The sequence below is a fragment of the Coregonus clupeaformis genome, chromosome 15, assembly GCF_020615455.1.
Source record: "Coregonus clupeaformis isolate EN_2021a chromosome 15, ASM2061545v1, whole genome shotgun sequence".
In the NCBI taxonomy this organism is placed as follows: Eukaryota; Metazoa; Chordata; class Actinopteri; order Salmoniformes; family Salmonidae; genus Coregonus; species Coregonus clupeaformis.
The window spans coordinates 14,896,845-14,911,640 of NC_059206.1; the positions used below are offsets into that span (position 1 = coordinate 14,896,845).

The window sequence follows — 14,796 nt, forward strand, 5'->3', positions numbered from 1 at the left end:
ATCCCGAGAATAAAATAACTTTTCTCCCGGGTAACCCGGTATTTCCCGCCAAAACCGAAAGTGTCATTCAAAAACATTATAAAGCATGTACTGTAAATAGGCTTATGTCTGGATTTGATTAGAGCTTTGATCGAAAATTCAGGCCTAACGCTACCTGAGCCTGATGAGCCATACATTAAATACATTTTATGAGCCATACATTAAATACATTTTATGAACGCTACATGAACAACATTTAATGAGCCCAAGCCCAAAAAAGCCCAAATGATTGTGCCATTATCCAATACATAAATGATATATAGGCTACTGCACATTACGCACAACAGAAAAATATAAAAGCCCATAGATGAAGCTAGCTATATGACCTCTTGGGTAAATAAATTAAACTAGCTCCAGTAGGCTAATCTTTGTGCGTGTGAACTGTATTACTGTACTGTACTGTATTATACTGTATTATATGGACTGGAATTACGCACATCATTCAAACCATGATAAAGCAGGGAGAGAACATGCGATTCTGGTGCAGCACATGCGGCCTACAAAGTTACAAGTATAGGCTAGCAAATTTGATTTGAGTTTTGAAATATAATAGGGCCTATTGTATAATTAGTAGGCTGACGTATATAGCCTACCTTTCATAATACACTACATGGTCAAAGGTATGTTCCTAGAACATCTCATTCCAAATCATGGGCATTCATATGGAGTTGGTCCCCCCTTTCCACTAGATGTTGGAACATTGCTGCAGAGACTTGCTTCCATTCAGTCACAAGAGCATTAGTGAGGTCAGGCACTGATGTTGGGCGATTAGGCCTGGCTCGCAGTCGGCGTTCCAATTCATCCCAAAGGTGTTCGATGGGGTTGAGGTCAGGGCTCTGTGCAGGCCAGTCAAGTTCTTCCACACCGATCTCGTTCAAACCATTTCTGTATGGACCTATTGGGGCATTGGGGCAGGTAGCGTTCTACTGGCATCCGCCAAACCCAGATTCATCCATTGGACTACCAGATGGTGAAGCGTGATTCATCACTCCAGAGAACGTGTTTCCGCTGCTCCAGAGTTCAATGGCGGCGAGCTTTACACCACTCCAGGCGACGCTTGGCATTGTGCATGGTGATCTTAGGGTTGTGTGCGGCTGCTCGGCGATGGAAACCCATTTCATGAAGCTCCCGACGAACAGTTATTGTGCTGACGTTGCTTCCAGAGGCAGTTTGGAACTCGGTAGTGAGTGTTGCAACCGAGGACAGACGATTTTTACGCGCTTCAGCACTCAGCGGTCCTGTTCTGTGAGCTTGTGTGGCCTACCACTTCGCGGCTGAGCCGTTGTTTCTCCTAGACATTTCCACTTCACAATAACAGCACTTACAGTTGACCGGGGCAGCTCTAGCAGGGCAGAAATTTGATGAACTGACTTGTTGGAAAGGTGGCGTCCTATGACAGTGCCACGTTGAAAGTCACTGAGCTCTTCAGTACGGGCCATTCTACTGCCAATGTTTGTCTATGGAGATTGCATGTCGGTATGCTCGATTTTATACACCTGTCAGCAACGAGTGTGGCTGAAATAGGCGAATCCACTAATTTGAAAGGGTGTCCACATACTGGTGTATTTCCCCTAATGTTATTGGCCTGCCTCTTTATCTCTCTATTGTTGCATCATTAATTCATCGCTTTCAACAGTTAAATTAAATACATTTCGTTGTCCTCATCTTCATTCTTGAATAAAATAAGAATTAGATGCAGAAGGCTTTCACTTCTCTTCACGAAGATTGAATGCTTATGGGTTACCTGTGAGTTCTATTGGCTGCTGAATTTAACATTCAGTAAACAAGAGCTTGCATCTCTCTTCGAATAGTCTATTGGTATAAGAAATGCAAAAAGAAAATGTCCGGCAAGCTATTCTAGTCTAGCTTTTCCTGCATGGGACTCCAAGAGCTAAGGAGCGTTTTTTAAGGAGATAGACCAGTGGAGCACTGGTGTGTGGGTATTGCACAAGAGACAGAGGCTATAAGTTAGATGCTTGTTATGTGTAACCCATCATTAATTAGCTAAATATAAGGCTAATACTGCATTGAATTTAATACCTGAAAGAGGTAGGCTAGGACATCTACAGTGCATTCGGAAAGTTTTCAGACCCCTTGACTTTTTCCATATTTTGTTACGTTACAGCCTTATTCTAAAATTGATTAAATAGTTTTTTCCCCCTCATCAATCTACACACAATACCCCATAATGACAAAGCAAAAACAGGTTTAGACATTTTTGCAAATTCATTAAAAATTAAAAACTGTAATATCACATTTACATAAGTATTCAGACCTTTTACTCAGTACTTTGTTGAAACACCTTTGGCAGCAATTACAAATCAAATCAAATCAAATCAATTTTTATTGGTCACATGCGCCGAATACAACAGGTGCAGACATTACAGTGAAATGCTTACTTACAGCCCTTAACCAACAGTGCATTTATTTTAAACAAAAAAAGTAAGAATAAAACAACAACAAAAAAAGTGTTGAGAAAAAAAGAGCAGAAGTAAAATAAAGTGACAGTAGGGAGGCTATATATACAGGGGGGTACCGTTGCAGAGTCAATGTGCGGGGGCACCGGCTAGTTGAGGTAGTTGAGGTAATATGTACATGTGGGTAGAGTTAAAGTGACTATGCATAAATAATTAACAGAGTAGCAGCAGCGTAAAAAGGATAGGGTGGGGGGCAGTGCAAATAGTCCGGGTAGCCATGATTAGCTGTTCAGGAGTCTTATGGCTTGGGGGTAGAAGCTGTTGAGAAGTCTTTTGGACCTAGACTTGGCACTCCGGTACCGCTTGCCGTGCGGTAGCAGAGAGAACAGTCTATGACTAGGGTGGCTGGAGTCTTTGACAATTTTGAGGGCCTTCCTCTGACACCGCCTGGTATAGAGGTCCTGGATGGCAGGAAGCTTTGCCCCAGTGATGTACTGGGCCGTACGCACTACCCTCTGTAGTGCCTTGCGGTCAGAGGCCAAGCAGTTGCCATACCAGGCGGTGATGCAACCAGTCAGGATGCTCTCGATGGTGCAGCTGTAGAATTTTTTGAGGATCTGAGGACCCATGCCAAATCTTTTAGTCTCCTGAGGGGGAATAGGCTTTGTCGTGCCCTCTTCACGACTGTCTTGGTGTGTTTGGACCATGATAGTTCGTTGGTGATGTGGACACCAAGGAACTTGAAGCTCTCAACCTGTTCCACTACAGCCCCGTCGATGAGAATGGGGCGTGCTCAGTCCTCTTTTTTTTCCTGTAGTCCACAATCATCTCCTTTGTCTTGGTCACGTTGAGGGAGAGGTTGTTGTCCTGGCACCACACGGCCAGATCTCTGACCTCCTCCCTATAGGCTGTCTCATCGTTGTCGGTGATCAGGCCTACCACTGTTGTGTCGTCGGCAAACTTAATGATGGTGTTGGAGTCGTGCCTGGCCATGCAGTCATGGGTGAACAGAGAGTACAGGAGGGGACTGAGCACGCACCCCTGAGGGGCCCCCGTGTTGAGGATCAGTGTGGCAGATGTGTTGTTACCTACCCTTACCACCTGGGGGCGGCCCGTCTTCTACAGCCTTGGTCTTCTTGGGTATGACGCTACAAGCTTGGCATACCTGTATTTGGGGAGTTTCTCCCATTTTTCTCTGCAGATCCTCTCAAGCTCTGTCAGGTTGGATTGGGAGCGTCGCTGCACTGCTATTTTCAGGTCTCCCCAGAGATGTTCGATCGGGTTCAAGTCCGGGCTCTGGCTGGGCCACTCAAGGACATTTAGAGACTTGTCCCGAAGCCACTCCTGCGTTGTCTTGGCTGTGTGCTTAGGGTCATTGTCCTGTTGGAAGGTGAACCTTCACCCCAGTCTGAGGTCCTGAGCGCTCTGGAGCAGGTTTTCATCAAGGGATCTATCTTTCCCTCGATCCTGACTAGTCTCCCAGTCCCTGCCGCAGAAAAACATTCCCACAGCATGATGCTGCCACCACCATGCTTCACCGTAGGGATGGTGGCAGTTCGTGTAGCTCAGTTGGTAGAGCATGGCGCTTGCAATGCCAGGGTTGTGGGTTCGATTCCCACGGGGGACCAGTATGAAAATGTATGCACTCACTAACTGTAAGTCGCTCTGGATAAGAGCGTCTGCTAAATGACTAAAATGTAAATGTAAAATGTGGCAGCTTTCCTCCAGACATGAAGCTTGGCATTCAGGCCAAAGAGTTCAATCTTGGTTTCATCAGACCAGAGAATCTTGTTTCTCATGGTCTGAGAGCCCTTTAGGTGCCTTTTGGCAAACTCCAAGCGGGCTGTCATGTGCCTTTTACTGAGGAGTGGCTTCCGTCTGGCCACTACCATAAAGGCCTGATTGGTTGAGTTCTTCTGGAAGGTTCTCCCATCGCCACAGAGGAACTGGAGCTCTGTCAGTGACCATCGGGTTCTTGGTCACCTCCCTGACCAAGGCCCTTCTCCCCTAGGAAGAGTCTTTGTGGTTCCAAACTTCTTCCATTTAAGAATGATGGAGGCCACTGTGTTCTTGGGGACCTTCACATTTTTTGGTACCCTTCCTCAGATCTGTGCCTCGACACAATCCTGTCTCGGAGCTCTACGGATAATTCCTTCAACCTCATGGCTTGGTTTTTCCTCTGACATGCACTGTCAACTGTGGGACCTTATATAGACAGGTGTGTCCCTTACCAAATCATGTCCAATCAATTGAATATACCACAGGTGGACTCCAATCAAGTTTTAGAAACAGCTCAAGGATGATCAATGGAAACAGGAAGCACCTGATCTCAATTTCGATTCTTATATCAAAGGGTTTGAATACTTGTGTAAATAAGTTAGCAAAAATGTAAAAAAAAACGTTTTTCGCTTTGTCATTATGGGATATTGTGTGTAGATTGATGAGGGGAAAAAAGTAATTTAATCCATTTTAGAATAAGGCTGTAACATAACAACATTTTGAAAAAGTCAAGCGTTCTTAATACTTTCCAAATCTACAAAAGGATGATCTATTTTGGATACAATTTGAATGGAGTTGATGGAGAGAGTGAAAGATTGCGAGAGAGTGCTCGCGTGTGCACTGATTTAAAGCAACGATATTAGAGTGATAGGCCGTTTTAAAACTCTGCAGGTGCAATAAAAAAGATATATAATTTTTTTTTTTTTAAATAAGGGGACCCCTGAATGCCAGATGGAGATGGGTCAATTAGACGTGCATTTGGTCTTAATATTACTCTAGCATAGACTATGAAAAAAAGTGACCATGATGAGATCATAGGTCTACATGCATTGTGAACTGCTCTCCATACTGAGATGGTGTCACGCCCTGGCTCTGGGGACTCTTTAATGTTGAGCCAGGGTGTTAGTTCCTATGTTTACTTGTTCCTTGTTTTCTGTCTAGATCGTTTAGATCTATGTTGGCCAGGGTGGTTCCCGATCAGAGGCAGCTGTTGCTCGTTGTCTCTGATTGGGAACCATACTTAGGCAGCCTGTTTTGCACAGTTGATTGTGGGATCTTGTTCTGTATAGGTTTGTGTTGGTGAACCGTTAGACTTCACGTATCGTTTTGTTGTTTTGTTATTGTGTAAAGTACTCATTAAAAGATGTACGCCTATCACGCTGCGCCTTGGTCCGGTTCCTATAACGATCGTGACAGATGGGCTGTCTGTCCCCACCATGAGCGTTGATGATTCATCATGCAGAGAGAAGGCCGTAGAGAAGCCAGATTTAGACATCGCATATAATTGAACAGTTCCATTTCACGCCATGCTGTTCATATAAAATAAAATATTATAATTTACCGGTTTCTCGCAGTTATTTATCCTGGGAAAAGGGAGTGGTTTTAGGCGGTAAATCCCCGTAAATCTCGGTAACCGGGTTCCCGCATTCTACCCTAGTCAGTGTGACAATGATCCTATCAGAATGACAGTTATATATTTCTGAAGGAAGTAAATAGATACTATTATCAACATGTCTCCTTGTGTTGACTATTGTCTCATATCTAACTGTTCTCTCCCCTGTGGTCTCTCTCAGGCTGGGTTGAGGTGCCAGCTCTGGGTCGGCCCATTCACCCTGGAATGCTGTATGACTGTTGCTCTGAGTCCTTCACACCAGGTAACTCTGCATTTAAGTGATATCTGCACTGATTATGTTCAGAATTGTTATGTTTATAGGGATAGTGGAATGGATGAGAATAACAAATGTCTCAGAGAATATGAAATTATAATAAATGATAATACTATACATTACATTTTCCCTCCCTTCAGACTCCTTGTGTGACTCAGACAATATGATAAAAGGGAAAATATCCCTGCCGTTGCCGTCCACTTTGATCAAGGTAATAGAGACAGACTCTCTGCAGGAGAGGTTCAGAGCTCTGGAACTGGATCAGCCAATAAGAACCAGTTTCCTGTCTGGACTGGTGGAGGTGGGAGGAGCTGCAGAGTATCTAAACCATCCTCTCCTGCACAAAGGGGACTATGTGACTCTGCACTACAAGAGAACCACCCGACTGGATCAGCTGACTTCCTTCCTGTTGGAGAAGGTGACTCGTCCTGAAGTGATTCAGCAGCAAACAGCCACACACGTGGTCATGGCTGTGACATATGGAACACAGGCCTTCATCGTCTGTAAGACAAACAGAACATGGACCATGACCAAAGTCATCAATAAACTGAAGAAAATGATCCAACTTCTCACAGCAGAGGACGGAACTGCTAAACTGGCTAAATCTTCTGGTCTCTCCTGTACCTACTACGGAGATTTTGAGACAAATAGAAGTGATAGAGAGATAACTGATCTCTGTGAGTCCTTATCTAAGCTGCTGGGGCCCAGTGGAGAGAAGGCTGTTCCTCTGAGAGTTTGGCTCTGCCCTCTGAATAACCTGCACCCTGCCGCAGCCTGTGCGAGGGGGATCAGTGAAGACCTGCAGTCCAGGGTAGAGAGAGTGATGGAACACTGCAGATGCACAGGCACGAGGTGTGAGAAGATAATAAAGCATGAGTGGGTCAGTAAAGTTCAGGACCTGAAGGATAAATTGATCCATTTTATAGATCTCCTCCAACAGTACCAAGTTCAACTGCAGAAACTCATGGGTAGAGTTTTGGTGTCTGTGAGGTCAGGAGTGCAGGAGGAGAAAGATGTTGAAGAAGAGATGAAAGGTCATGATCTGTCCCCATTTAGAGTGGAAGCAACAGGACAGTGGTTGGATGACAAACAGGCTGAGCTGAAGTTCCTTGAATCCCTTGACTCTAAAATTAGATCTAAGATGATTTCTACAGACCAGCTGCATAAAGTCACTAATAATTCAAAGACAGACACTGTGGTGTGTTTCACACTCACCTCTCAGGGTGAAACAGACCTGTATCTCTCATCCTTGAAGCAGCATCTTGACTCCCTACAGACACACACACGGACCAGGCCTGGCCACCCCTATCAGCACACTCAACCCTGGTTCAAGTCTGAGGAGAACAAGGAGAGAGTAACAATGGCAGCTAGAGCTTTTCTGGATTTCATGAAGGTCACCAAGAAACTCAAATTTGTTGCAGCCTCCATTCCAGATGATTCCACTCCTGGAGCCTCAATCCGTCTCTACCAGGGAGGCAGGTTAGTGGACTCTGACTATGAAGCTGTGTCAAAGCCTGAGATTGTCAAGGTAATAGACACACAGCAGAGCAGCGTGACCCTCAGTTTATCCCCGTCAAAGACTGGACACACTGACAGGTTCAGAGTGGAGTACAGACCTGTCAGACCTGACCTGTTCTTTCTCTATGAGGAGAAGAACTGGAGGAGCATGGTGGCCGGAGATAACGGGGAAGCCTGTGTGATATCAGGCCTGGAGAGAGACACACAGTACCAGATCAGACACAGAGCAGAGGACAGGGCAGGAGTGACGAGTGAGTTCAGTGACATCACTGTGACAGAGACTGGGTCAGGGTCTGAGCCTGGGCGTCCGGTAGTCCAATCAGCAAACAGAAATTCAGTCAGACTGACCTGGAGAAGACCAGCGGATGCTGCAGCGGGACGGCCTGTGCGCCACTACAGACTGGAGTACAGAGAGGAGGGACAGGAGGAGTGGGCCACACTGCTAACAGACGGGGATGAGTGCGTGTACTCCCTAACACCCACACACACCTCCTGCAGAGTCAGAGTGTGTGCCGTCTATAGAGAGGGAGACATGAGTGAACCCAGCAAGGAAACAGTCATCCCACTGGCAGGTATGGTTATTTTGAGGATTATATTATTCATACTTCAGAATGACATGCACCTGTTCCAAAATATTGTAAACCATAATGTTGTAGCTCAAATCAGATTTTTCCTTTCTAATCTATAGTGACATTTGTGATAGTGGTAATTGTTGTTCCATCCACAGCTGATGTGACTCTGGACCCTGATACAGCTCACCGTGAGTTGATCCTGTCTGATAACGGGAGGAGAGTGACAGCAGGAAAAAATAGGAAGGTTCCTAATAATCCACAGAGATTTGATGGGTGGTCCTGTATCCTGGGGAAGGAGGGCTTCCGCTCTGGACGACACTTCTGGCACGTGGAGGTGAATATTGAGGTGGAGGCAAGTTGGGCTGTGGGAGTGACCAGGGAGTCTGCTGACAGGAAAGGATGGTTCTCATTCTCTCCAAAAGAAGGTTACTGGTGTCTAAGTAAACCTTCTTTTAGTTCCAACCTGTGTGTCTTCAAGACCAACCTCCCCTGGCCCTCTAACCTCAAAGTGTTGGATGTGTGTGTGGATATTGAGGAGAGGTGGGTCTCGTTCTACAACGCTGTGTCCAGGAGTCACATCTACACCGTCACTGACATGGTCTTCACTAAGGGAGAGAGGATCTACCCGCTGTTCAGAACTTATGGAAGAGATAAAGGTCTTGTGATCCAGGAGCTGAAATAGATTTCCAGGCATCATAAGAACCCTTGAATAGCAAGGTGGGCAGTCATCCAAAGAGCAGACAACGTTACAGGTTCAGGGTGCGTCCTAATTATCTTCCCTTTCTCCAGCAGTGTGCACTTGCTCACCTCCTTTCACTGATGTGAAAGAAAATGACTGGTTATAAGAAATATGGTGGAAACTGATTCCCACTAGCACATGACTCCACCGATCCAAAATTTGAGTGCACACTTCAGGAGGAAGGATAGATTATTGGGACACACCCTCAGCTCGTGTGATGTTCTGATGTAGTTGATGTAATTCCATAATCACACACCAGTGCTGTACCTCCCTCTAGTGGCTGGTGTATGCACCACATCTGTCTGCCAATCCTGTTTGATCAACATGTGGGAATAGAAATGCTCCATTGAGCAGGGGTTGGCAACGGGTGCCAAAACCTGCCCAAGAGTGATGTCTTTTGGCCCCCCAAAGTATTTTTTTTTTTTGGGGGGGGTTATATCAGCTTTAATACTGCAGATAGATTGTAGCTTCCATCAATGTAATTGTCTGCATCATTTCCAATCCCCAATATATTTTTTGGTAAATATATATATATATATATAAATACATACATACAGTGAGGGAAAAAAGTATTTGATCCCCTGCTGATTTTGTACGTTTGCCCACTGACAAAGACATGATCAGTCTATAATTTTAATGGTAGGTTTATTTGAAGAGTGAGAGACAGAATAACAACAAAAAAATCCAGAAAAACAAATGTCAAAAATGTTATAAATTGATTTGCATTTTAATGAGGGAAAGAAGTATTTGATCCCCTGCTGGCTAGGCCACTCCAGGACCTTAATGTGCTTCTTCTTGAGCCACTCCTTTGTTGCCTTGGCCGTGTGTTTTGGGTCATTGTCATGCTGGAATACCCATCCACGACCCATTTTCAATGCCCTGGCTGAAGGAAGGAGGTTCTCACCCAATATTTGACGGTACATGGCCCCGTCCATCGTCCCTTTGATGCGGTGAAGTTGTCCTGTCCCCTTAGCAGAAAAACACCCCCAAAGCATAATGTTTCCACCTCCATGTTTGACGGTGGGGATGGTGTTCTTGGGGTCATAGGAAGCATTCCTCCTCCTCCAAACACGGCGAGTTGAGTTGATGCCAAAGAGCTCGAGTTTGGTCTCATCTGACCACAACACTTTCACCCAGTTCTCCTCTGAATCATTCAGATGTTCATAGGCAAACTTCAGACGGCCCTGTATATGTGCTTTCTTGAGCAGGGGGACCTTGCGGGCGCTGCAGGATTTCAGTCCTTCATGGCGTAGTGTGTTACCAATTGTTTTCTTGGTGACTATGGTCCCAGCTGCCTTGAGACCATTGACAAGATCCTCCTGTGTAGTTCTGGGCTGATTCCTCACCGTTCTCATGATCATTGCAACTCCACGAGGTGAGATCTTGCATGGAGCCCCAGGCAGAGGGAGATTGACAGTTATTTTGTGTTTCTTCCATTTGCGAATAATCGCACCAACTGTTGTCACCTTCTCACCAAGCTGCTTGGCGATGGTCTTGTAACCAATCTGATTGATTGATTGCTTCTGTGGACAGGTGTCTTTTATACAGGTAACAAACTGAGATTAGGAGCACTCCCTTTAAGAGTGTGCTCCTAATCTCAGCTCGTTACCTGTATAAAATACACCTGGGAGCCAGAAATCTTTCTGATTGAGAGGGGATCAAATACTTATTTCCCTCATTAAAATGCAAATCAATTTATAAAATTTTTGACATGCGTTTTTCAGGATTTTTTTGTTGTTATTCTGTCTCTCACTGTTCAAATAAACCTACCATTAAAATTATAGACTGATCATTTCTTTGTCAGTGGGCAAACGTACAAAATCAGCAGGGGATCAAATACATTTTTCCCTCAATGTACAGTGGGGGAAAAAAGTATTTAGTCAGCCACCAATTGTGCAAGTTCTCCCACTTAAAAAGATGAGAGAGGCCTGTAATGTTCATCATAGGTACACGTCAACTATGACAGACAAAATGAGAATTTTTTTCTCCAGAAAATCACATTGTAGGATTTTTAATGAATTTATTTGCAAATTATGGTGGAAAATAAGTATTTGGTCAATAACAAAAGTTTCTCAATACTTTGTTATATACCCTTTGTTGGCAATGACACAGGTCAAACGTTTTCTGTAAGTCTTCACAAGGTTTTCACACACTGTTGCTGGTATTTTGGCCCATTCCTCCATGCAGATCTCCTCTAGAGCAGTGATGTTTTGGGGCTGTCGCTGGGCAACACGGACTTTCAACTCCCCTCCAAAGATTTTCTATGGGGTTGAGATCTGGAGACTGGCTAGGCCACTCCAGGACCTTGAAATGCTTCTCACGAAGCCACTCCTTCGTTGCCCGGGCAGTGTGTTTGGGATCATTGTCATGCTGAAAGACCCAGCCACGTTTCATCTTCAATGCCCTTGCTGATGGAAGGAGGTTTTCACTCAAAATCTCACGATACATGGCCCCATTCATTCTTTCCTTTACACGGATCAGTCGTCCTGGTCCCTTTGCAGAAAAACAGCCCCAAAGCATGATGTTTCCACCCCCATGCTTCACAGTAGGTATGGTGTTCTTTGGATGCAACTCAGCATTCTTTGTCCTCCAAACACGACAAGTTGAGTTTTTACCAAAAAGTTATATTTTGGTTTCATCTGACCATATGACATTCTCCCAATCCTCTTCTGGATCATCCAAATGCACTCTAGCAAACTTCAGACAAGCCTGGACATGTACTGGCTTAAGCAGGGGGACACATCTGGCACTGCAGGATTTGAGTCCCTGGCAGCGTAGTGTGTTACTGATGGTAGGCTTTGTTACTTTGGTCCCAGCTCTCTGCAGGTCATTCACTAGGTCCCCCCGTGTGGTTCTGGGATTTTTGCTTGTGATCATTTTGACCCCACGGGGTGAGATCTTGCGTGGAGCCCCAGATCGAGGGAGATTATCAGTGGTCTTGTATGACTTCCATTTCCTAATAATTGCTCCCACTGTTGATTTCTTCAAACCAAGCTGCTTACCTATTGCAGATTCAGCCTTCCCAGCCTGGTGCAGGTCTACAATTTTGTTTCTGGTGTCCTTTGACAGTTCTTTGGTCTTGGCCATAGTGGAGTTTGGAGTGTAACTGTTTGAGGTTGTGGACAGGTGTCTTTTATACTGATAACAAGTTCAAACAGGTGCCATTAATACAGGTAACGAGTGGAGGACAGAGGAGCCTCTTAAATAAGAAGTTACAGGCCTGTGAGAGCCAGAAATCGTGCTTGTTTGTAGGTGACCAAATACTTATTTTCCACCATAATTTGCAAATAAATTAATTTAAAATTCAAAAAATGTGATTTTCTGGAGAGAAAAAAATCTCTATTTGTCTGTCATAGTTGACGTGTACCTATGATGAAAATTACAGGCCTCTCTCATCTTTTTAAGTTGGAGAACTTGCACAATTGGTGGCTGACTAAATACTTTTTTTCCCCACTGTACATATATATTTTTTAAACATATATTTTCCTTTATTATTTTCCCCTAACCCTACCACCCCTCCCCTAATTGGAGCAAACTAATGGACAACAACACTTAGGCTTCTACTTCCAGCTTCTACATACTATATAGATTTTACGGACACAATGTATTTTACAATAGTTATCTTTTGTTTGTTTTTAATCCCATCCTTCAGCTACCATCAACCCCTCCGATCTACAGTGGGGAGAACAAGTATTTGATACACTGCATATTTTGCAGGTTTTCCTACTTACAAAGCATGTAGAGGTCTGTAGTTTTTATCATAGGTACACTTACACTGTGAGAGACGGAATCTAAAACAAAAATCCAGAAAATCACATTGTATGATTTTTAAGTGATTAATTTGCATTTTATTGCATGACATAAGTATTTGATCACCTACCAACCAGTAAAAATTCCGGCTCTCACAGACCTGTTAGTTTTTCTTTAAGAAGCCCTCCTGTTCTCCACTCATTACCTGTATTAACTGCACCTGTTTGAACTCGTTACCTGTATAAAAGACACCTGTCCACACACTCAATCAAACAGACTCCAACCTCTCCACAATGGCCAAGACCAGAGAGCTGTGTAAGGACATCAGGGATAAAATTGTAGACCTGCACAAGGCTGGGATGGGCTACAGGACAATAGGCAAGCAGCTTGGTGAGAAGGCAACAACTGTTGGCGCAATTATTAGAAAATGGAAGATGACGGTCAATCACCCTCGGTCTGGGGCTCCATGCAAGATCTCACCTCGTGGGGCATCAATGATCATGAGGAAGGTGAGGGATCAGCCCAGAACTACACGGCAGGACCTGGTCAATGACCTGAAGAGAGCTTAGATTCCGTCTCTCACAGTTGAAGTGTACCTATGATAAAAATTACAGACCTCTACATGCTTTGTAAGTAGGAAAACCTACAAAATCGGCAGTGTATCAAATACTTGTTCTCCCCACTGTATCTCTGAAGACCATCCAGTTTTATGTATTTTTTGCCATATATTTTTAACTGTACTGTTTCACAAAAGTTCTAAACGTATATACATTTTACGGACACGGTATATTTTAGATGAGTTATCTTGTTGTTTTTAATCCCACCCTTCAGCTCCACTCAATCCCTCCCATCTATCTCTTAATACCATCCATTTGTTAGTCCTTATTTGCAACTGGTATACTTTTTTATTTATCACAATTTTCTTTAACCAATTTTGGTCTTTAATGCAGGGCCAACAGACAAGTTCCTTACTTTTTCCGCCTTCCACTTGCCTCTTCCATTTTTGCGGTAATGATGCAATTAGTTGCTTGTAATTTTGGGTAGAGCAGACATTTCAATGTATTTTTGTTAGCTGCATGTGTGACATAACTCCACCAGTCCTATTTATATCATTTACAATGATTATACTTTTTATAATGTTTTTTTATTATCAATTACTATATTTGAGTTTAACCATTATTTGTTCTGTCTTTTCTGGTGGATTAAACTGAAATTGCAACCAACTTTCTATGGCTTGTTTTAATAACAGCGATATTTTGGAGATTATTTCATTTTCAAATAACCGAAAGTGAGAGGTTGTAATCTGAATAAAGGGAAAAAGGCCATTCTTGAACATGGGGTGAGACATTCTTACTAATTTGCTAGAGAACCAGTTCGGATTTAAGTATAGATTTTGTATGACTGAAGCCTTTAGTGAGAGGTCTAATGCTTTAATATTTAATCATTTATGCCCTCCGAATTCATATTCCTGATATAAATAGGCCCGTTTAATTTTGTCTGGCTTGCTGTTCCAAATAAAATGGAATATGTTTTGCCCATATAATTTAAAAAACAGGTTGCTAGGTGTAGGCAAGACCATAAGCAAATAGGTACACTGGAATATGACTAAAGAGTTAATCAGGGTGATTTTTCCACAAATAGACAGGTATTTTCCTTTCCATTGTAGCAAAAACGTAACTGTGTTTGCTAACTTTCTATTCAAATTTATTGTAGTGAGATAATTTCTTTCTTTTGGGTTATGTATACCGAGTTATGTCCACATCACCGTCAGACCATTTTATTGGTAAACTACACAGTAATGTAAAAGTTGTATTTTTAGTGATCCAATACGTAATATAGTACACTTATCAATATAGTCTGCTAAATGGCATATTATCATCATTTGGTTGTAATCCAGAGAGGTTAGAATATGTATCTAGATCCTCTATGAGGCTGTGGAGGGATCCAAATTGTGGATGTAAAAGAAAGCATGAATCATCAGCGTACAATGACACCTTTGTTTTTAAGCCCTTGATATTATTGTTGTATCTGATTTTAATAGCTAACATTTCGATGGCCATAATAAATAGATATGCCGATAGTGGACAACCTAGTTT

At 43.4% G+C, this 14,796-nt stretch overlaps 1 protein-coding gene across 1 annotated transcript; it reads left to right on the forward strand.

Moving 5' to 3' along the window:
* The first annotated feature begins 6,043 nt into the window (after positions 1-6,043).
* Positions 6,044-9,108, forward strand: LOC121583103 (verrucotoxin subunit beta-like). Its single transcript, XM_041899315.2, has 3 exons — positions 6,044-6,109; positions 6,262-8,211; positions 8,367-9,108. The coding sequence occupies exons 1-3, from the start codon at positions 6,073-6,075 to the stop codon at positions 8,891-8,893; spliced, it is 2,514 nt and encodes an 837-aa protein (XP_041755249.1). The 5' UTR covers positions 6,044-6,072; the 3' UTR covers positions 8,894-9,108.
* The last annotated feature ends 5,688 nt before the right edge of the window (positions 9,109-14,796 follow it).